At 35.4% G+C, this 25,511-nt stretch overlaps 1 protein-coding gene across 1 annotated transcript; it reads left to right on the forward strand.

The window, feature by feature from the left end:
- The first annotated feature begins 769 nt into the window (after positions 1-769).
- LOC126965235 (wee1-like protein kinase) lies at positions 770-22,540 on the forward strand. Its single transcript, XM_050808721.1, has 11 exons — positions 770-1,123; positions 8,645-8,754; positions 9,419-9,559; positions 11,369-11,460; positions 12,365-12,582; positions 13,255-13,401; positions 14,470-14,621; positions 15,996-16,124; positions 16,742-16,869; positions 18,165-18,322; positions 18,692-22,540. Exons 1-11 carry the CDS (start codon positions 873-875, stop codon positions 18,879-18,881), a joined length of 1,716 nt encoding a protein of 571 aa, XP_050664678.1. The 5' UTR covers positions 770-872; the 3' UTR covers positions 18,882-22,540.
- The last annotated feature ends 2,971 nt before the right edge of the window (positions 22,541-25,511 follow it).

Consider the following 25,511-nt stretch of genomic DNA (forward strand, 5'->3'; position numbering starts at 1 on the left):
TTAATTAATAAATGTTGAAAGAAATTCTTTTAAAATATTTTTTTTATTTAGGCAATAATGAATAAATAATATGCTCTTTGAATAATTTATTTTTTAATTTGATTATATAATTAGATCATCATCATATCAGCTGGAAGATGTCCACAATGCATGCATGAATTAAGATTTTTTTGCAGATTAAGAACTTTTACTTGATTTAATTACCATTGCAGTCAGTTAAACCACAAAGTAGGGATGTATACTTACGTAATAACTCAAACAGCTCACTCAAACTAATAAACAGTACCTATTAACACTCAGAGAGACATCTCTCTTTACCTTCTTATTTTAAATGTTTTTACTATTAAACTGACATCTAGGCAATTTATACACAACGCTCATTGGTCTGGAAAAAGATTATGGTAGACTTAAACGGTATCGCAAAGCCATTGCTTAACATTCAACACTCATTGAAACTGTTATTCAACAAAGTCGTAAGATGGCGCGGTAAAGCAAAGTAAGTTGTTTTAATTCTCAAAATATGCGATTGATATAAAGAGGTAAAAAATCATACAGCATGTAATGCTCATATTTAAAAAATATATAAAATTTATTGGTTGCATTAAAATTTCAATCGATGAACGATTTTAAATTTTAATATCTTTGAACGGAGTCATAGACAAGCCGTTTCATTATAAGAAATGCTACAACGCCAATAGAGTTCCCCTATTTAACTTACCGGTCAAATTCGGAGCTATGATTGGTTGTTCCTTTGAACAGGTGCTATGCGTCATCCGCCATAACGTTGTTAAATTGTGAAAGTGAAGAGTGAAATTTGTTTGTTTTAACGATTCCGAAGCGTTTTAATAAGTGTAGTTAAAGAATGTTTTAAAATGAGTGAGTGGTATAGAATGAAAACGGGACACAAACACGACAATTCTTCAGATTTATCAGTTGAAACTTCATGTGAAATGTCAGACTCTTTCAATAATATGTTTTCGGATAATCTAAGCCCTATTCCGACTGTGATTGTGCCAAGGAAATTAGATTTCAGTAATATGGATGATAATGATTGTACTCCTCCTTCTGCTTCTCCTGCCCCAGCACCGCTAAGCCCACCTTATAAGAAAGTCAGAGCTTTGAGGTAAGAGCTTTTTCTCATGATGCAGTCAGCGCACGAAAAATAACACGTTTATAGATTGAAACGAACTACTTTTAGAGTTATTTGCAGTTTGATTTACCAAATAACTGCAAACATTGCTTAATGATATGAAAAAATTGTTTAACTCCATAAAATTGACTGTCCTTTTTCTCTAAATAGTAAACAGTAAAGTGAAAGTTCAATAAAATTATAAGCTTAGGATGATCACTCATGTAGAATCTTCTACACAACACTAATATAACATTAACATACAAATAGTACTTTGATATAGTTTGTATGTGTTTGTTTGGAAATTAAATACTATTTATTTCTAATTACATAGAATACTAATTAGATATAAACCATAGTTAGTTTTGTGACAAATATGAGACATTTTTAATATCTCAACATGTTAAAACATGACATCCAAACATGTTTAAATGTTTACAACAGCTTTCATGGACATTAAGTATATTAATATGTTTTTCACCATGGATAACAATTCCTCACAAGTTTTTAATCCTAGTATTTGAGGAACATGGTAAAAGAGTAATTGTTAATAGAAAGAAATAGTGTCCGCTACCTGACAATAAAAAATACACAATTTTTTTCATACTGTACCATTGAAAAGGATTGTGCTTTGACTAGAATAGAATAGAAATATATTTATTTACCATAATGAATGACAATAACATGACATATTGTAACAAACTTGGTAAATGTTATAAAGCTACATCAGTTCGTAAACAACATGTAGTTCAACACATGGAGAAGAACTGATGTGATACTAACTGTGTTACCAAGATACCCTGCCGATTTTATCTGTGTTATAAAACAACAAATGGGACAGACATTTTTCAGGATATTGATGATATTAAATTTGTTAGGAATAACATCAATCAACCAGCTGTATCTAATTTTTGATCTGCCCATCTTCAGATATATAGTTTCCAGCAGATTATATGTCAAACCAAATATAATTCTTCTATATATTCATCTTCGCAGAAGATATATAATGACCTGGGTGAGATTAAGATCTATTTAGTGTGAAATCTGAGTAAATCCTGTTTTTTGTTTTAAATGACCTGTCTAGATAGGGTTTCATCTATTTCTTTTCTACACAAATAATAATAATACTAGAATATTATAATTTATAGGACCTGGGTGACCAGGGTCTGCTTGGTATGAAAACTTGTAACAACATGTTTTCCAGGAGTTGATGAGACAAGATCCTTGGCGAGATCAGTATGTTCACCCCTTAAGACCAACACACTTAATTTCATTTGAACTGTTCACACCTATTCCAAAGTTTGCAACACATGTGTTAATTGATTAAAAAGTTGTTACTGTTTAACCAAATTAGAGTCAAGTTGACAATAACTAGTTTCATTGGCTGTTGTTATTTACACCAGCTATTCTAATGCTGAAAACACTAAGCATAACATATGATGTAGTCCTATGATACATACCAAAATAGAGGAGATTGACCAAAAGTGGTCTAGCAGTGTTGGAAAATGAAAATAATATAGAAATTATTTTATCATTTTTAGACTCTTTTCACCCCAGGGATTTTATTGTATCCCAAATTATGTTAAAAGAAATAATAAATCAAATGATGTCTTATTTCTGTATAAAGTTAAAATATTGACATTGCCTTTTTGTATATTATGTACATCTACTAAATAAATAGCATTTAAATAATAATAGTATATGATAAGTTAATACCCTAATAATTAGTGAAATCATCATTGCAATGTATTTTATAAATATTTTGTGTTTCTATCCAACAATAATAATTATTTTTGTGTTCCGCTTCACATGTGACTCCAAACAGTGCCTTTGACTTGTGATTTGTGTGTAGCTTTATGGGGTCCCCTAACAATATGGTATCTCCAATGCTGCTTAATACATTGCTAAGCTCCTCCATCAAGAGGCCAAGGGTGATCTTGTAAAAACAAATGGTGTTTTTGTTTCACCTTCTGTGTGTGTGTGTTCATCTCCACTTTCCAGTATCTATGATTGAAAGAATGTCTGTGAGTCTTTTGCTCTGATTTCGGAGATAAAGATTTTGTCCCTTAATTTTAGACTTGGACTTAAGATGCTCCTCTTCATTGCTCTTTGGTTTCTTGCTAGTCTTTCTTACATGAATGCAGTAAAACATACACAAATACATCAATCATATGAGGCAACTTCTAGATGAATATAAATATAGGTTAGTAGCGCTGTGCAATCTGAATTACACCTTATTGCATGACCGCAAAAGTCCCTATATCTTTAATAGATTTTGCGGAGTGATACTTCATAGAGCAAAACTTTTTATGTGTAATGTAAAAATATTTGATAATGTACCAATGATGATCTTTGCTTTTCAAAATTTCTTCGCCCAACTTATTCCAACCATTTAGTATCTTCGAGAGATTTTTCTATTATACTACTTGCATGTAGTTATCTATTTATGTATTAATGAACCAACCAGACATTACCAACAGAATTACAAGTGATATTTTAACATAAAACAAATCTTAGGTGCTAAGGATACATATAATTACATTTATAGACAGTTACAGCAAATTTATATAATGAAAGGTACATAAGAAATTAAAATAAAAGAATAAGAAAAAAATATACAATATCTATTCTTTCTACTGTGGCTTCTGCGGAATGAGCACCACAATTCAGCCAATGTCACATTTTAGTAGACCACCAAGCTTACATTCTGTTATTTGATTGGTGTTAATGAATTTACCAGTGTCATTGTTATATAGTTCTTAAGGTTGTCCACCTCTGCGGAATCGAGTGCTTTAATTACCCTTTAAATTTTGATATATTGTCACAGAATAGATCGATGGTCTTACTTCTACTTGTTATATTAATTATGTAGTCTACTTAACCAAATACCCCAATTAGGTCCTGTGGGTTGGGTGAGTAAAATGTGAAATAGGATTCCATGGAGTATGGTATGGAACTTTGATGGATATTTGACTAAAAAGATGTGTGTATTTGTAAGAGTGTTTCCTTAACACTTGAATAAAACACCATATTATCATGTAATTTCTGTCTATCATCTGTCAGTGAGTTTATTTTGAAAGTTTTTAGCCTTATGTTAAATGTTAATTCCTTGTCTTTTCTAATAGAATATAATTTTATGAATTTCCTATGAATGCTCTCAATCTAACTTATATGAACTTGGTAGCTAGGGCTCCACATTTTCGTGCCAAATTCAAGTTTACTTTTACTAGACATCTAACAAACACTATTTTTTTAGTTTTAATTTTTTTGAAAGGCTTCACTTTTCTAAACTAAAATCCCAGAATAGTGCGCGCCGGCGCTAGTATTTTCGATATGAACGTTAAAATATGGTAATTCTGTGTATTGTGGTATTCCCAGATCAGAGTTAACTATATAATGATACACATTGATTTTTTTTTATAATATTGACACACTTTTACACAAATTATCTTGCCCCAATCTAGACATAGCCTGTATATGGGTACAAGACAACAATATATTTAATACAATATACTTACTTAAATATACATAAATACATATAAACATCCATGACTCGGAAATAAACATCCATATTCATCATATAAATGATTGCACCTACCGGATTTTGAACCCGGGACCTCTAGCTTAGTAATCAAGTTCACTAACCATTCGGTTATATGGGTCGTCAATTTAATCACAATCGTCGTCGATTGAATTCCCATGAACCTTGTTCAATTTAATCCCAGAAGACTTCTTTTTTTTTTCGTTGTGATTTTCGTCTTACCAGTGTAGATGTGAAATTATTTTGAATTCAATAAAAGCTGGCCGTCCCGCAGATTCGATTCCCGCTAGCTAGCGATTGACATCGCAGATACTGGAATAGGCGAGGTGGCTTTGCAACTGGTTTTGGCATTGTTAACACTATTTGGCATCATTGAAAACTGGTTCGGACTACGGCGTAACCAGTTGTTCACAAAATCTGTTGGAATTCGAACATGTTGAGACGTGATGCCTTGATTTATTTCTAGAATTTTTCTACAGTTCAATCTCGGCCACGTGTTCCCTCATAAATGTGTACTTTCGCTTCACATGGAAACAGTCGTCGCTATAATACCTATATATACAGGGTGGCTTTTTGAGAAGGGCGGTGATGGCCAAGTCGGAAACTACGAGACTAAGAGAAAAGTCATGAAAAGAGTCATGCCCTCTATTCATAAGAAACCAATAACTGTATATTTAGTTTTTTTTATTACTCTTGAACTTTTAACGAAAATCGACTCGAATGTTTTGTCAAAAAAATTACACTTGTATCATTGAACCAATGGACTATGTTGCGGATAAGGATCAATCTTTGCAAATAAATGTGTTACTAAAAATGAAAGGAAATACCTAGCAAATTTTCTGTTTTATTATTTTAACGCGGAAAAAACTCACCTCCCATTCAACCTTTTTTTTGCAAATCGTACTCTTTTTAACCGACTTCAAAAAAAGAGGTGGTTCTCAATTCGTCGGTATTTTTTTTTTAGTTTGTTACCTCAAACTTTCGACTGGGTGAACCGATTTTGATAATTCTTTTTTTATTTGAAAGCTGGTGCTTCCCGTGTGGTTCCATTGTATTTTGGTCCAGATTTGACAATGGGATCCATGAGAAAACCATAAAAGTCTTAAATTTGCTATACATAGGTATAGCAAAGTGGATGATAAATTTACGAATAACTCAATATCGCGCCAACCGATTTCGATGATTCTTTTTTTATTGGAAAGAATATACTTCAAAGATAGTTTGGTTAGGTTCCATGACAAAATACGGAACTATTCAATTCTTAAGAGCAAATTAACTATACTCGGCCGAATCTTAATAATTATACACATATTTAGACAAATTGTTAGTTAGTGTACTTCAAATTCACTAAAAATCATAAAATAAAAAAATTTAATAAATAAACAACCGACTTCAAAAACACTATTCCAAAAGAATAGACAAAGATGCACTAAAAAGTATAAAAATAATTGCGTATTTTATACAATCTAATTAATTAATGTATTTCTAGTTACGATTATTGTAATTCTTGGACTCGGTGTCATCCAAGATAGGTTTGTAACTACATACATAGTAATAGGTGAGATGTGCTTGAGTCGTGAGGAGGCGAGAGCGGGTCGCGGCGGAAGGACACCGATTCCAAAAATTACAATAATCGTAACTAGAATTAGATTAATTAATTAGATTGTATAAAAATACGCAATTATTTTTACACTTTTTAGTGTATATTATATCTGTTGTTTTGGAATAGTGTTTTTGAAGTCGGTTGTTTTTTGTTGTGTTGATATTCTATCGGGGATAAATACTGTCATGGTAACAAATGCAGTAATGTCATTAAAGAGACGTACAAACTTATGCATTGGAGTCAACGGAAACCATTTTGAGCAACTTATTAATTAGGTAAAAGTGAGATATGAGAAGCAATTTGTAAAATTTTTCTATTTGCTTTCATTTTTAGTAATATATATCAGCTAGCAGCAAGAGGCTCTATCTAGACATACATAAATTATCCAAGATAGCGCTAAATGTTTAGAACTCCTACTTTTCATACACTCCAGAGCTTTGAACAAAATTAGCAAACCATCCGAATTGTGCATTATCCATACATCTTGTCTTAATAGGTTAGTTAGGGTTGAGGGCTCCTTCATAGGACCAGACTTTTTTTTATGACAATAAGGGACGAGACGCGCAGGACGTTCAGCTGATGGTAAAGACATAAGATGTTGAATCTCGTTTGCCCAGTAATTTCACTAGCTACGGCGCCCTTCAGAAGAAACAATAATGCTTACACATTACTGCTTCGCGGCAGAAATAGGCGCCGTTGTGGTACCCATAATCAAGCCGGAAACCTGTGCAAAGAAGCCTCCTGCTTGTGAATGCCCAGAGTCACCTCTTACGACACCCTTGTGCCTGGGACTTCCCTATTCTTTTTATGCCCCGGGGAACGAGGGCAAATTCTTAAAAAAAAAATCCCTCAGCTAAAGTTACCACTTAAGGTTGAATCCTTTAAAGTTCGGGCTTTACAAGTTTCATATACCACCTGTGACTATTTCAGTCTTCCCACGACATTTTCGGTTGGAAATCAGTTAAACTACAGTTACGCGCACAATTACTAAACATGTGATGGAACAGCTGACACGCAACGACAAAAACTCCCACAATTCGCGAAAAAAACACATACAATAGTGTGGTAACACCTTGTGAATGATACGCATACGAATATATATTTTCTCACGTAGAATTACGGTTCAAATTGCCGTGCGGGTGGAGAAATTCCAGGATCTTTGAGCGCTTTTTGAAAGACTTATTAAGAAGGGACAGTAACAAAATGAACCTTTTTGCAATGTGAATAAGGGTGCTATTATTGTTTTGTAGCGTTTACCTGCATGCACTTCCAGAAATAAATTTTGTTTGAATAGAATAGTCAGGTGGTGAAATATTAACATAATTTCACCAAATAATATCTATTTTGTATTATAAAAATTTAACTTTTACGCTAATAACTTGTGTACAAAACAACGTGTGTGTGTCTACTTATACAGTACGCACCCAAGAAGTAATAATTCTTCTATGTCGTTTTTATTGTAATTTAGTTAAAATTGGAGAGATTTTTTTTTTTTTTAATACTTGTACATATTATATATTGAAATTTATTTAACTCTCGTACATTGCTTGTGCTTCAGTAGACCTATCAGTTATAAGAGGCTTGGTAGCTGAAACTTAATACAAATAGTTATATGCAGATACAATAGTGATAAAATACAAAATTATATTTAACATAACCGCGGCGAATTGTTTGGAATAATATTGTCAACACAAATAAAATTTGAAAAACAAACTTTTATGAACGATGCGGGATTGGAACCCACGACCTCCGGCGTTTCGTGCCGGTGCTCTAACTAACTGAACTCACCGTTCGAGTACCGCCTCGTTATAAAATTCTGTTTGCTTTGTTCAACTCTCAGGTTGTGGCTTCATCTACAGGATCTACTTTACAGTTGCTAAAGTAGTAGGTGGTTTCGAATCCCGCATCGTTCATAAAATTTTATTTGTGTATTAATCCTAGAAGTGAGGGTTATCACTTTAAAAACATAACATATTGTTTATAATATTGTCTGTTTGCATAAATGTTCCATTATTATCCGACTTCAAAATGGAGGAGGTTCTCAATTCGATTGGTTTAACACCGATTACGCCGAGATTTATAAACTAATTTACGTGATTCTTCTTTAGTATGATGCGGAATCGTTGCCATTTGGTACCATAAAAATTTCATGTGGTTTTAATTTTATGAAAATTTTTTATGAACATTCATGCTTACGTGGATGATGTTATGAGCGCGCTATGCGTCCACGCTTGCAGCAAACATGCAATGAAAGGTAAAATGATACATTTAATATTACGTAAGTTACTCGCGAATAAAAACTTACTCCAGTTTGGTCGAATCCGCCATAAGTGGTAACCGCCTTCAGTAATATTTTCTTAATTTGTTTCAGACTGTTTGACAGCCCGCACACTCCCAAATCGCTGCTGCAGAAGTGTTCGACGCCTTCGCATCATCCGCCGAGGTCAAGGCTCTTTCCGCCCAAGCTTAACATTCCGTCGGGTGAGAGACCTTAGATTTTATTGTGATATCAGATAGGACTAGTAGGTTATTCAGTGGATAAACACTGTGTTATTACAAACAAGTTAAACATGTGTTGAACACTTGTTTTCATCATCATCAGCCGGAAGACGTCCACTGCTGGACAAAGGCCTCCCCCAAAGATCTCCACGACGAGCGGTCCTGCGCTGCCCTCGTCCAACGTATTCTGGCGATTTTGATCAGATCGCCGGTTCGTCTTGTGGGGGGCCTACCAACACTGCGTTTTCCGGTACGTGGTCGCCATTCGAGGACTTTTCTGCCGCACCGGCCATCTGTCCGTCGAACTATGTGCCCTGCCACTGCCACTTCAGTTTCGCAATCATTTGGGCTATATCGGTGTCTTTGGCTCTCCTACGGATCTCCTCATTTCTGATTCGATCTCGCAGGAAAAGTCCGAGCATAGCCCTCTCCATTGCCCTCTGAGCGACAATGAGCTTCCTCATAAGGCCCATAGTTAGCGACCACATCTGCGTACCGTAAGTCATATCTGGCAACACACATTGGTTGAAGAGCTTCGTCTTCAAACGAGGAGCTTCCCGAACACTGCCCATCTTACTACACTGAACAATATTTTAGTATATGATACTTAACATGAATATAACTGAATACTGATGCATTATTTCAGGCTTGCCGTCTGGCTCCAGTCACCACCTCCATCCGCCATCAGACGAGGACAGCGCGTTGGGCAGCCTCGCGCTCGACGACCTCGAAGACTCCCGCTACAACCGCAGACCATTGGCTAACATCAATCCTTTTACGCCGAACGGTATGTCTGCATTTATAGTATATTACGCACCTAGGGAGAAAAGTAGGTCATTCTCACCTTTCGGAATATTGACAATCGTGGCGGGCAATATTCTACATATCTCACGTAGTGCGTATACGATTTCTTTTTCCCATCTGGATATAAAGGTCGCTTTAAGTCCCTGGTACGAGGGACAAAAGTCGTCTTGCTGGGAGAGAATCAGCCATTTTTCTCCCTCGTACCAGGGCCTTTTTATCCAGACAGCTTTTCATCGAGGTGAGAAAAAGAGACACTAAAGTATTCTAGTCTATGTTACACCCAATACTGATACGACATGTTCTTCACGAACTCTTGGAAGGGGCTATCCATAAATTAATTCCTTGTCTCATATATTTCTTTGGGTACTAAATCCAAAAATACCGGTCTCAAAAAAAGTTGGCACCCCTATGGAGCGATGACATAGTAGAAACAGCAGGAAAGAAGTGGAAAAGAATTGCAAGAGATGGGAACAAATGGAAATAAATGGAGAAGGCTTTTACTCCACAAGGTGGTCCTTATATCGACAATAATGACCTACGATACTAACAAAATAGTCTTATTTAGACAGTGAAACTTACATACTATTAAATACATACGTAAATTATACCGAAATATATAATGAATATATATGTAATGTGTTTTGAGGATGTCGTTATGCCGATGTCTCACCATTTCCCATGACTTACCCCTTACATTGATTACCCCCTGTTATATATATTTAAAAAAAAGCATTTCACTATAGGCCTTGCGTATTTCCTTCCTTCGCCTAAGCGTAATTTTTTTAATTGAAAATTATTAGGTATAAACTTGTGATATAAGTACGAATACTATATCATTTCTCTACTAGAATTCATCCTTCTTCTTCGGCGTTACACTCTTGTCAGAGTGGTCGTGGTCGTCACGTCGAGGTTAGTGGCCTGTATCACAATGCGTCGCCACTCGTCGCGAACTGCCGCTCTTCTCGTGCATTCATGCAGAGTACCGTCGACAGCTTGCCTCACTTGGTCCGTCCATCTCATCGGGGACCTGCCTCTTGGTCTAGTGCCCTCGACTTTACCCTGCACTATTAAGCGTTCTATGGAGTCGCTTCCACGTCGCGATACATGCCCGAAGAAAGTGAGAATGCGAGCTTGTACGGTAGTGGACAGTCTCTGTTTGATGCCGAGCTCCCGTAGAATGGACTCATTGGTTCGGAATTCGGTCCACGATATACCGAGCATTCTTCTCCAACACCACATCTCAAGAGCAATGATCTTTTTCTTCTCACTTTCTCGTAGGGTCCATGTCTCAGCAGCGTAGAGGAATATGGGGAATATGAGAGCCCTTACAAGTCGTATTTTTGTGGTTTTAGTGATATTGCGATCCTTCCACATTTTCCTCAATTTATCCATAGATTTCATTAATTCCACTTAAATGGATCAGAGAGTATTTAAGTAATTAGTATGGTCAATTTTAAATTGTGTTGCATCAACCAACTTTAGCAATAACAAACATGTTAAAATATCTGTCTAAAGTTTCAATCAAATATTATATATTGACTCGATATTACACCTTTTAACTATGCCAGGAATATGATTGAATGTGAAATCAGATGTGTTGCAACACATTCCGCAGTCTATGTTAAAGTCAGTGTTACTGTTAACATTCAATATGACCTAAACCTTAACTTTAGCTAGTAATATGATACAACACAGCCTTAGTCTGCATTTTCAACCACACACCATTAGGGCTTTTTCACATTTTTATCTGAATTCCATATTTACCACAATTTAATTTATTGAATCATTACAGGCCAAGCGTTGAACAAGAAGAAGCGGGCTCTGTCAAAGACACCAACGTCCCAGGGTAATATTTCACCACAGCAACCAGCTAAAAGGCTAAGGGTGAGTGAAATTGAATTAATTGAGACCCACTTATTGTCCAGGAACCCAACACCTAATATTGTTTAAGTTGTCCAGAAATATGAATATATATACCATAGTGACAATAACGTAACACTTAGTAACTCTCATAAAGCTACATCAGTTTGAAAAAGGGCTTTGACATGGGGAGAAGAACTGAAAAGAAACTCCCAGCCCATCTTTTAAATTGTATAACAACTTGGCCTATTTAATATAATATTATATACAATTTTAGGTGGCCTGCACAGAACTAGACAATAACCATACATAAAATTCTCATGTCGCGTTGTTTGTAGTTAAACTCCTTCGAAACGGCTTGACCGATTCTCATGAGTGCATATTGGGTAGGTCTGAGAATTGGACAACATCTATTTTTCATGCCCATAAATGTGAAGGGTGGTCCACGGCAATTTTTTTTTTAATTTTTTTGACATTTTTTTAAATTTGTTTGATTATGAGTCAGCATTAAAAAATACATGCAACATCAAATTTTCACCCATCTACGATCAACAGTTACTTTTGTATCGTGATTTTAATATCGGCAATTCAACTTTTGCTGGGTCAGCTAGTCCTCTATATAATCTACTATACCATAGTAAGCCTTCTTTGTCAAAGAAGCTTTAATATATTTCTTGAATCTCACTGGTTCTACACAGGCCTCCTTAAATTGTATAATATTATATAAAATAGGCCCAGTTGTTATAATATAGTAGCTTCTTGTAACTTCACAACGTTTACCAAGTTTTGCTTGCAATATGTTACGTTCTTGTACATAAATATATTTCTATTTCTAATTGTCCAAAACTATTTGGTACCTTCACCGATATACCGTGAGTGAAGCCGTTTTAAATAATAAATACCATTAATAGTTGTGATTGTTATCCAGGAATCCAACATATCACGTTATAACGTGGAGTTCGTGGAACTGGATGTGATCGGGTGCGGGCAGTTCGGTCGGGTCGCGCGCTGCGTCAACAAGTTAGACGGGTGCGTGTACGCGCTCAAGCGGTCGCTGCGGCCCGTGGCCGGCTCGGCCGAGGAACGTGCCGCTCTCACCGAGGTGTACGCGCACGCCGCTCTCGGCGTACACCCGCACGTAGTCAGGTATTATTAATTATTTTTGTTAGATCATTTATACGCTTAGATAGTAAATTATTTATGAAATACTTATAATTAAAAAAAAATTATACGCCTAAAAGTATTACGTTATTCAAAAGAGTTGTTATAACGTATGTGGGGTAAAGGTTACTATAACATAAATGACTTTCTGGAATGGAGCGACCGCCCTCAGGCTATTAAATAATAAGTTTAATTGTACAATATTACTTTGTAAACATATTTTTTATGGAAAAAAAAGCCAGCTGAGTTATTGGCACCCATTCTTCTCAGGCCTGAGGCATTCATTTTGGAATGGTTGGTAGTTTATTTTTACTTTAAATAAGTGATGTCACATACTATTTTCAATAAAAATATTTGAATTTAGTCTCTTGCTGTTAGACTACCGATAAAAATAAGCCCGTTTTGATACTGTGCGCGACAAGCTACGTCTTACACTCGCGATTTGTAATGACACTTTGTGTTAGTGTGCGTGAATTGCTCACCAATCAATTTTTGTCGACGTTTTGACAGCTGTCATAGTCTATCTAGACATATAATTGATCTAAGCATAATATGGTGCTGAAAAATTTATGCAATGCACCAATATTTGCCTTTTCATAATATACACAAACATAGATAAATCTCAAATCACATCAAACTTTTGTAATTTGGTTTTAGATACTACTCGGCCTGGGCCGAAGACGACCACATGATAATACAGAATGAGTTCTGCGACGGTGGCTCATTGCAGCAGTTGTTGGAGAGTGGACCGTTGCCCGAGAACGAACTGCTGCTGTTGCTGGCCCATATTAGTGATGGACTAGCGTAAGTATTACACTCATTACTTGCACTCACATTTAAACTGGTGAACTGCTATCCGTAATATATATACGAATTAAATGTTAAGTAAATATCGCGTTTATAAGACATGCTGCTAGGTCATATATTGCCATCATCATCATAACAGCCGGAAGACGTCCACTGCTAGATAAAGGCCTCTCCCAAAGATCGCTATGACGATCGGTCGTGCGCTGCCATCATCCTACATATTCCGGCGATTTTGATCAGATAATCGTCGGTCCATATTGTGGGGGCCCACTAACACTGCGTCTTCCGGTATGATAGTCTTATGAGGAAGCTCATTCATCAATCAAGAGGACTATGCTCGGAGTATGCCTGCGAGATCAAATCATAATTGAGGAGATCCGTAGGAGGACCAAAATCACCGAGAGAGCCCAGATGGTTGCGAAACTGAAGTTGCATACATAGCTCGACGGACAAATGGCCGTTGGGGCAGCAAAGTCCTCGAATGGCGACCTAAATATTCTGCTAAGTCAAATATCACCAAACTGAAGAAATTGTGGTTGGTGGTAAATTTTTGTTGAAAATACGTCATCGACGGTATTTATTTTTCGCGCTGAGAGTGAAGAAACGGTGCAAGAAGTTAGGGCGAAAAGAAGCAATTTGTGTTGCATTAGAATGACGGTGATCACTTAACATCAGGTGGACTACATGGTTGTCCTCCTAATCCATGAAAAAAAATGTATCACATTGGTGTGACAAGTTGAAATTAACATTATTTTTTTTGCACCACAAGTAAAAGGAAAATCTCAAAGATTCTTGTTGTAGTGTGAATGATATAATGATGGCAAAGGGTTTCTTTGGACTGTTTTATCAATTGAATGACACTGAGCTGTTATGTTAAGCCATGTAACACTTTTTCGATAGCTGTTCATGAATATACAACAAAAAAATTGTATTTCGTTTTTCAACTTCGTCTTAATGAAGTTTTTAGTTCTTTCTATTGGTTTTTAACATACATCATATTTGTATAAAAATTGCAAAGTATACCGCGGTGTATAGCAAGTTATTTTATCGTTTTCTCTCTTTCAGGTACATGCATTCACTTCAATTGGTGCATATGGACGTAAAACCAGGGAATATATTTATTTGCAACGAAGAGGTTGCGTCTAACTCGGAGTCTGATGATGGCTATGACGATGAGGATGAAGTGACCACCAAACCGAAACATAAATATAAGATTGGTGAGTAAATTAATAGTTAATACAAATTGTATGATTGTAATATACCATTAGTATGTAGGCTCTTTTATAACGCACAATATTCGCTTGCGTTAGTGTGCACGTGGTCGACTGTGAATTCCTTCGATCACGCGCAGCTCGATGTTTGCAGGTAAATTTCAGTATCCGGCTCGAAGGACCATAAAATGTTCTCACTTAAAAGATATTTATTTTTGCGAACAAGTTTTACAGACTACGGTTCTTTAAGTAAATAGCCCAATATAAGTAGTGTGCGTGAAGACATTCTAACAAATTCCTACTTATAGAAATTTTGACCAAATCGGCTGGTTTTCGCCTCATGGTGACTAGGAGTCAATAGGGCTAATAAATAAGCAAAAACACAACATTGACTTTCCTGCCACTTCTCATGTCAACTTTTCCGTAGTGAGGGCAAATGTATGACTTTAACATAGATATAAATGGATAAATAAGGCTAGGTTTCATCAAAGCTACAGTTAACCATAGCCATCCAATCTCGCCGGTTAATGCTATTGTTGTTGTTAAATAGCTAAATGTCAAAAGTTTCAAATAAATATTCGATATTGACTTGATATTTAACTTTTTAAGTTTAACTATAACCATGCCTCCTTAGCACGATGGTGCAACACATGCCACAGTCTATGTTAAAGTCAGTGTTACTGTTAAAGTTAAATTTGACTTAAACCTTAACTATAACAGCTAATATGATACAACCTAAGAGTTTGAGAGCTCTATATAAAAGACAGTGTCACTACAATAAGTGAAAGCCTTTTAATCCAATTTCAAGTCCGTTTATTGATTGTTCTAAGATTGAAAAAAAAAGTTTTTATTACATAACTGTTTCACAACCTCCTATTAATACATATTATCATCATCTGGAATAAAAATACTTATATAAGATGTCGAATATTTTAACACAAATTGCTCCTCCATTGCATTCCATTTGTGGCAGATCTGCCAATCTTACCAACAATGGCCTAGATTTTTTTTGTTATGTGCCTCTGAGACATACTCTTGATATTGCCTTGTGGGATCCATTTGTTTACTAATTTTGTAAATTTTTATTTTATTTCTTGTAGCTCATTTCTTGCCTCTCAAAGTCAGTCTCTTGCACTTCTCTCTGCACTTCAGCAGTCACCCATATTTGACTATGATTAGTTGTTTTTCATAAAGCTTTTGTTTTGCCGCTTAGAATCTTTGGGTTTTTCAGGAATCCTATGTAATGAAATCCTAGGTAATGAGCACGGCGTATCAATTACCATCAGCTGAACGTCCTGCGTCCCTTATTGTCATAAAAACGACATCTTGTACAGGTTCTGGTACTTAATAACAATTAAATAATATGTGTGATCTCTGCAGGCGACCTCGGCCACGTCACCTGCGTGTCTTCACCGTCCGTGGATGACGAGGGAGACTGCCGGTATCTCTCCAAGGAGATTCTGCACGAGGAGTACACGGACCTCACTAAAGCGGACATATTTGCCTTCGGTGAGTGCATAAAAGTGACGAGATGAACAAGATTATTATAAAACCGGCAACGCTTCACCCCTGGTATTGTGGTTGGTTGGCCTTTTGCCTCGCCACATCCCATCATGTGAATCTCTTGCCCATTTCCCCCATTTTATACAACAAACTTATGCCTGTTGTGTGTACTACTTGGTTAGGTCGAGTTAGTAAGTATTTTATTGGGTGATGTATATGCTTTTACAATGTGATCCCAGAAAATGTACAAAAGAATTGTTAAAAAAAACGTCCGTGTGACCTTAACCTTTACCAAGATTATTATAACATAAATGATTTTCTTAATGATAACACAGACTGGGAAGAAAGTGATCAACCGCAGGCTATTTAATTATAATATTTAGTGTACAATTCTACATTATATTGTAACAAGATTAAGAAAAAAACTCCTTGAGTTTCTTGCGCCCGTTCTTCTCAGGTCTGGCAATACTATTTCGAATGAACGAATTTTCCAAAAAAATATGTTCTAATCTAATGATATAAGTACGGAACCTATATAATTTCTACACTAGTCCCAGTTGTATAAACCTCGTTCTATATTGTCTTAAAAATTCTTTTATTTACCTATTGTCTAAATTTAACAGGTTTAACACTATTCGAAGCCGGTGGCGGGGGTCCTCTCCCGAAGAACGGACAGGAGTGGCATGATCTGAGGGACGGAAAGCTTCCGGACCTGCCAAACATTTCCAGGGAGTTTAATCAGCTATTGAAGGTTAGTAATATATTGAGTTATAAATAAATAAGCCTTTTATTCGGACTATTAATTAGTTAATATCATACAAATTAACACTATTCATTACTATTGAGGCAGTATCGAATATAATATTACCAGCTATGTACTAATACTACTATTTGGCAAAGGTCTCCTACAACTTCTTCCATAGTACACTGTCCTTTGCTGTTGTAGTCCAAACCTTCCAGCTATCTTTGTTTCTATTTTGCCATCCTCTCTTTCTTTTTCCGATTTTTTTGTGCCTGATTGTACCCTTTTTGCTCCACTTATCGATTCCTCTTATAGTATAATAATAATATTGACACACTTTTTACACAAATTATCTTGCCCCAAGTTAAGCATATATAGCCTGTGTTATGGGTTACAAGACAATGATATATTTAATACAATATACTTACTTAAACATACATAAATACATTTAAACATCCATGACTCGGAAACAAACATCCATATTCATCATATAAATGGTTGCACCTACCGGGATTCGAACCATGTATGAAGTATGTCCATTCCATCTCCACTTCAATCTTTTCACTTTTACCGAAAAGTCTCCAACTCCTATCGCCAGCCTTATCTTTTCCTGTCCTTTCTCCTAACGCCTAGCATGTCTCTCTCTATTGCGCGCTGATAAATTGAAAGTTTGTTGCATTGAGTTTTCGTAAGAGCCCAGGACTGGCACTAAATCAGTGTTGGCGGTGAATTAGGTGCATCTGTTGTCTGGGTTGATCGTCGCCCGCCACCTCCCAATGTGTTTACGGATTACAAATTCGTATGAACATTTATTCGATTCTGTGGGCAACGCTCGCAATCGCTCAAAGGCCGCGGTGATTACATGTCATCTGGTGACCCATAAGTATGCTCGTTTGACATTTTACAAAAAAAAATACAATCTGTTGTATTACTATGGTATTTGAGATTTTTTTTTTAAATTAGGCGTTATTTTACTGAAATCCATAATTATACTAATTTTGTGAGTTTTCTTGAGTGTAAATTCCGTTAAGATTTGTCTTTTAATCAATTCGACACGTGTTTCGCGTCTACACGAGGCGACCTCAGGAGATGTTGACAAGCCAAATTCTAGCACTTAACTGACTAGTCTTGAATCTTGGCGAAATTTACACCCAAGAAAACACACAACGTTTGGAAAACTATAGTATTTATAAAACAAAAACAGTACACCCATCTAAGTGTTGTGAGCATGCAGCATGTCGAAATAATGTTGTTGTTAGAGCTTCAATTCGAACAGGTACTTGATATTAGAAGCATGATTTCAGGATATGGTGCAGCCGAACCCGAGGTCGCGTCCGTCAGCAGCCAGGATACGAAGACACCCCCTGCTGCACAAGGCGAGCAAGGCACAGCTCCGGCGGGAGCTGGCGGCGGCGCGGCTCAACAACGAACTGCTCACCAACAAGCTGAGAGAAGCAGCAAGGTCAGATCTATTAAAACAATATAGTAGTGGAAGCAACACAAATGAATGTTTTTATGACAATAAGGGACGTGACGAGCAGGGCGTTCAGCAGCTGATGGTAATACGCCCTGCCCATTACAATGCACTGCCGGTCAGGATTCTTGAAAAACACAAAAATTCTGAAAAAACTTCAATTGCGCTCATTACCTTGAGACATAAGATGTTAAGCCTCATTTGCCCAGTAATTTCACTAGCTACGGCGCCCTTTAGACCGAAACAATAATGCTTACACATGACTGCTTCACGGCAAAAATAGGCGCCGTTGTGGTACCCGTATCTTGTGCAAAGAAGCCTTCCTCTCCCAAAGCTAAATATAAGTTATGTTTGCAGGTGTATAAAATCGCTAACGCCCAACCCAATCCTGAACCAGGAGTCGGCGAAGTTCCGCACGAGGTCCGCGAAACGACTCCAGAAGCCGCGGGTCGACTCGAAACTAGTCGAGATGATCAAGTCTGTCACCTCACCCATCAGAATAGACAGGCAGATCGACAGGCTGGGTAACAAGGAGATGTTGAAATAATATTTAAGTGATTTATAAATTATTGGCATTAAAAAGAAGTTATGGGGCAATGAGAATCATGGTGGGGTAACTAAAATTTTTATATTATTAAGTTTTTAATTCTAATTCAAAATTAATCATTTTGAAAGAACCAGGGTTGCCGAAAAGTGTTTTAACTTGAACTTAAATAATTATTATTTATTAAATCACTGTTTTTACAATGATATTGTAAAAAAATTATATAGCCCTCTATGGTTCTTATGGCCTCATATTTCAATAAGATTATTTCTAGATATTACCGATCTATCAAATTATTTTATTGTTTCATCGGGCAGAAAATAATATTTATTTTGTGATGGCTTTTTTTCCTTACTTTGTGGTGATAACTGGTAACTTCTATGGCGTAATTATAAGCAGGCAAAATTTGAAAGCATCATAATACAAACCCGAGTTTTAGAGTTTCATATCAATCGGTATGCAGGGTTTGTTTTCAAGTGCCCTAAATTGATTCAAATGGTAGTTGAAAACTAAAATACGATAAAGTTATATATCTTAAAATTTTAACCAATTAATTACAGTTGGTTTTGATACGAAAACATGACTTATAAACGTTTCGTGATTTATTATCTGGACTCTTATTACCTAAATCAAAAATTATTTGTTGAATAATAGTATTTGGATTTAAATTACTCCTTTCTTATTATAATCATAAAAATGGGGTAAATATAAATATATAATTATTAATTTATTAATTAAAAGAATAAAATACAGTAATAAGCCATGCGGCACCAAAAGGCAGACGTTTTCGAAAACGTCGAAAAAATTTAGATTTACTGTTAACCTCTATTTTGAGTAATGCACAACACAACTAACACAAAGTAACATACAAATCGCGAGTGTAAGACGTGGCTTGTCACGCACATTAAAGTTACAAACCTGGCCTGTTTTCATCGTTGTCTAGCAGGCTCTAGAGGCTCTATCTATTCATACGTATTTTTATCTTAGATCATTGTATCTAAAATAAAAATATAGTAAGTTGCGTAACAGCTATTTATATTGCTGATTTAATAAAAAAATAGGTTTTTTTTTTCGAAAATAGGCGTGTATACACATTATAGAAGAGGAATCCAAATTCTATCATCAACCATATTGTAATCAAGCTATACCACAGAAATATTCACAATATTTCTTTTTATGAATTTATTTTTGTCTGTCGTCAATTACCCCCTTGGATATTAGGGTCAATTAAAAACAAACATTTATCTGGCTTTGTTAAATTAGTATGTCTGTATACACATAATGCTGAACCGATTTGACATTAACTTTGAATTAATCCGTTCACATAGATACAAGATATTAAAATGATGACTATTTTTACATAGTTTCCGATTTTCAGCCATTTTAAAAAAAGGTTCAAAAGTATTTTTTTTTAAAATATTTACATACTTGACTGACAGTACTTTGATGTAAAAAGCTTAAACATTTTGAACTTGCAACAGGATTGTACGCTCATATTAAGATATTTATTAAATTATTGAAAAAACAATGTCCACCCATATAAAAAAATTAGTTATTGGTTAATACCAAATGCAGTGTTAATAGCTCGTTTTAAGTTTAAGAACTAAGATATTGCCGATTTTATAAATGACGCCGTTTTACATCTGCTCGCCCCTTGACTTGTTCCGATAGTATAAAAACAAATGATTGATAATATAACCGGCCATAATAATACAGCCATAAATCTATATTAGGCGTATTGCATATTGCTTGGACATATCATCTAAATGACACACATACACGGTAATTATACTATTACCATTACACAACTTACGTATTAGGAAAAAAAGAATTAAATTATTAAAACTTTTGTGAAACATTATAACTTTATTTACTAAACACGGCTTTACCCACGTTTTATGGGTGTGGATTGGGTACCGACTAGTTTCGGACCATTTGAAGTTCCTTCATCAAGGTAAGAGTGTAGTGGGTTCGCGTCCCGTCTCATACTGCTGATTTGTGCTCGTAGTGCGCGGCTTCAGAAATGCTATAATTAGTTTACATAAAAAAGTTTATCTCTCAGAAAAATCAATTTCAACGACTTACGAATTTTCGATCAGGTGCACGTGTCCTGACGCGAGTTTAACATTTTATACCCATCCCAAGAAATGTGCTCAACGCCGCTAAAGAAGTTTTCACTTCAATAATAAAAACGTTATTTTACGGTACGGAGAACTATTATCCATCGATTGTTAAGTTAACTTATAATCTAATGGAGTTAGTAATTATAACTTCGAAGAGATATATTTATTTTTATTGAATAAGTTTTGCGTCCATTATTTTAGGCAGGATAAGTAGAAATAATCTTGACTTTACATATTTTCGATCACTTAGCTGTTCCACATAACCTTTTGGTGATGAAAAATTTGTTATACTAAATTATAACCGATGCGAAAACGTAGAATCCCCTCTTAACAATGTCGTCATACAAAGTAGCATAAGTTTTGGAATAATAAAAGTTAACATTGTTACTTTTATAATATTTTAGTTATAGATAGTTATTAAAGTATGGTAAGGAATCTAACAAAATGTTAATCTCTCTTTCTCTTTCTCTCTCTCTCTCTCTCTCCTCTGTAATTTTGGTGTTTCTTTAACCAGTTTGGTGTAGACCTGCTACAGTTTTCACCGTTTTGCTTCCATCCAATTCGTAACCACTTTTCCGTAATCCGTCCATAGCATCTGTTGTCTACCTCTAGGTCTCTTCATTGCTGCACTATCAAAAGTTGGCAATTTCTACTTGTTTTGTACGGAAATAGTAATTCAGTGTTTTAGATTTATAGCTTATTTTGTTCGTCATTCCGAAAAGCCCGTTCTACGTTGGAAGCAAAAACCAAATAGTTGGATGGACCAAAAATTGGTTGGCTGCTAAGCTTTCTCCTTGAAGCGCGCACCGTTCAAGAGATCTCTACTAACATAATGACGTTTAATGCGCGTTCAGTCGGCATTCAGATACGGACCGCGCAACGAAAATGCCGAATTGTTCGCTTTGTGTGGTATAAATATATATAAATTGAAAAGTAGTTCAAACTAAAGCTCACTGTAACATCACCTATCACCGTGAATACAATAATTGACATATTTTACTTAATAAATACTTATAATATATATGTTTAAGAATGATGCAGATGTCTCGGCCTCAAGTCAAACTTTACTTTACCCCTCGCCAAACTCTAGTTCACTCCGACGTTGCAGCGTATAGTTCCGCATTAACAAACAATTAGGTCTCAGAGAGGCAAATGCAGAACGAATCGTGGCAACTTCATATCGCACTAATAGCTTAAAATAAGAACATATTAATAAATAGTGATGTGAAGCGATTCCTAGAAGTATGTCAATTTTTTATTATATTTATAAATAACTTTAAGATCATTAATTAATTAATACTACCACCGCACCGTGGTTCCATGAAAAAAGTACGCACAAAGAATCCCACCTATTTAAGTTACCTTAATTGCAAGCAAAAGCAGATTTTATTTATAACGTTGATGATATATTTTTTATGACAATAACGGACGAGACGTGCCGCTCAGGATTCTTGCCAAACCCAAAAATTCTGAGCGGCACTACAATTACGCTCGTCACCTTTAGACATAAGATGTTGTCTCATTTGCTCAGTAAATTCTTTTTGCTAAAGTTTTTATTAAAGTTAAATTTTTATTATTATTTTAGTTAACCCGACGTTTCAAGACCTTTTCAGATCTCGTTTTCAAGAGGACTGAAAGGGGGATTTTTAATATATAATATACAGCAGTAATTAAATACGTAAAGCGTCGTCACCTAGCGGAGAATCGCAAGGCGCTAAAGTAGAAACCGAAAGAGTCGAGACACGGACCTGTCGGCGCTTGCGCTTATCTAACGAAATAGTCGCGCAGTGCGGTGATGTGTCACGACTTCATTTATTACTCCATGTATCGCGGTCCTTTGCCAGCTCCTACCAGGTCTTACTATAGGCATCCAGATTGTCACGCCTTCGTTTTCGGGGTCTGTCTATGAGACAGCAATGCGTGACGACCTGTGCCCATTGCTCTGTGTGCATCCGACATACATGCCCGGCCCAGTTCCACTTTGGCCCGATAGTTTTTTCACCCACATCAGCAATGCCACTCCGGGAGCGCATTTCTTTATTTCTAATGCGACCGATTAGCTTGCTTTACCTGGAGTTTGTACTTCTGATTTTCATTTATTTGAAGAATCTAATTTTATTACAACATAATTTTCACGAGAATGTAATTACGAGTAAGTAATCTCCTGATATATAGTTTCTCACCAGCCGTATCATATTATATAGTTTATTTTAACACTTGAAACCAATTAGCACTCAAATGCTGCTACAATATTACTTCCAATAACGTGCCTTCAGTTATATTTGTAGTATTAAGCACTATTATCCATTAATAATTGTTTTTAACGTTGAAGTTTGTACAGTATAGGCAATGACGTTCTATACACAGACAAGTCACGACGCAAAAAAACAAAGTCAAAATATGGAACATTCTACAAATAAACAACATAATAAACTACTTGACTACTATACAAAGTTGTTTAAAATATTATTGGTCAATAAGCAGTAAGTAAAACATTCATTCAGTTCAATGCTTCGGACAGTGACACTTGACACACGAGGAGAAAAGTGGGCTTACATTGTCTTTAAGCACACTTTCCGCTATCAGACTGCTTAGATATGTGTATAGAAAGACATTGATTATAGGTTATAATAAATTCCCAGACAAGTTATATCAACTTGTCCCCGATACTTCAGAGTAAAATATAATTATGATCCGCTAATGTGATAGCTTTTAATTATAAAAAGTAGTCTGGATAATTATAGGATAGGTTTAATGGTAAAAAATATTTATAGAGCAGAGAGACGAATTGCAGGAAGTTTGACTTAACTTCAACAAAACTCAAGTTGAATCTCCGTTACAAAAATAAACTGAGATAATTTAAATATTAATTTCTCTACTAAATCAATCTTGATGATGGTTAAATCTCGGGATTTTCACAGCAAAAAATCCCATCAGATAATTTAATTGCGTCAGTAGTTGGTAGTAAGATATTCGCGCGAGATAGACGCATACCCACATCAAAACCCTCGCGGCCTTACAAATAGACAGTTTGCTTATGATTGGTTTATTCGGACGTATAATGTTTCCCGCGATTATTTTCAAGGCTGCTTGACATTCGGTAAACTTCAGAATTATGATTGGATAATCCTGAAGTTTTCCGAATATAATATAGTCTATACTATATTCTACAACACTGTCAATACTTGTTTATACAGTATATAATATCTAAAAAAAAACAATATTTGTTCTAAAGCAATAATTTTTTTGTTTCGTTTATTCCGTAAACCCCAAGATATCTGCGAATGCAATGCAACTGACATCCCAATTAAGTTGGCTGTAGGAGACCCTCAAATATCATTGATTTTCTTATATCATTCAGATGTTTCATTTCTGTAATGAAATAACCTAATAGATAATTACTATGGCTGTAATGACATATAGCTTTAACAAACCATGTGAAATAACTTTAATATCCTATTTAACTAATACCTGGTTGAATAATATAGTTTTTTTAGTGTACCCACCTAAGAAATTTATTGTAAACTTAGGGCGGGTCCACAAATATAACTCACGGCAAAAAAATAACGCTACAGAAAGAAAGAGAGAGAGAGAGAAAGTAGGTGTGATGTGGCGAGTGATAGAGGAGGGAGATGATTAACAGCACGTTCTCTGTATGCATTTTTGTTTTCAGTAAAATCTGCAATCAGCCAAATGTAATATGAAAATGACGTGTAATAAACATAATAGTATTGACGTAAAACTAGTGTAGTTGGACATATGGTATTGCAGACTTTTTTGTAGATATTGATACGTTCTATAATAGTGTAGAACATTTTTTTCCTATCATCAATAGTTTCCGCAGCGCACGCGATGACAGATTTTTTATGACTAATTGTTTCACAAATTGGGTTATATTATTGCATTTTTATTAGGGATCCATATTTTTTTGAAATTGTAATATAGCCTATGTCACTCAGTAAAGATGCAACTTTCTAATGTTGAAAGAATTTTTGAAATCGGTTCAGTAGTTTTTATGTGAAAACATAAATACAGAAACACAAATGTTTCCTCTTTATAATATTAGTTTAGGTAACATTTATTATTTATTCTTTTTATGTGTACAGGGGCCTTAAACATAATTTAGTCCAAAGTTATGTTATCAATGCACATTTCTTCTGTTTAATAATATAGGAGCTGTTTGATAAATATAAGTCATAATTTGCTTGATTCGTTCAGTAATTATTAGCCTATTAATATAAATAAAGTAAAATTTATGAATGATGCGGGACTCGAACCCGCGAGCTCTTGGGTTCCGTCCGAGCCCTCTTTACAACAGCCGTTCGAGTACGAATGGGTTGCAAATTTTGGTATATTTGTTCAACTGATCAACTGTTAAGTAGATCCATTAGGTGGAGCCACAATCTGGGAGTTTTACATGTTTCATTTATATAATTAATCCCCGAAGTGAGTGTTATCACTTTAAAATAACAAATTGTTCTAGTTATTTAATTATCATAAGTTTTATTGT

The sequence above is a fragment of the Leptidea sinapis genome, chromosome 7 (assembly GCF_905404315.1).
Source record: "Leptidea sinapis chromosome 7, ilLepSina1.1, whole genome shotgun sequence".
Classification (NCBI taxonomy): domain Eukaryota; kingdom Metazoa; phylum Arthropoda; class Insecta; order Lepidoptera; family Pieridae; genus Leptidea; species Leptidea sinapis.

Coding starts and splice junctions, on each gene's coding strand:
- LOC126965235 (XM_050808721.1), top strand. CDS start 873: ATGAGTGAGTGGTATAGAATGAAAACGGGACACAAACACGACAATTCT. Junction 8,755..9,418: donor CAAGCTTAACATTCCGTCGG/GTGAGAGACCTT, acceptor GCATTATTTCAG/GCTTGCCGTCTGGCTCCAGT. Junction 16,125..16,741: donor AGCGGACATATTTGCCTTCG/GTGAGTGCATAA, acceptor TAAATTTAACAG/GTTTAACACTATTCGAAGCC.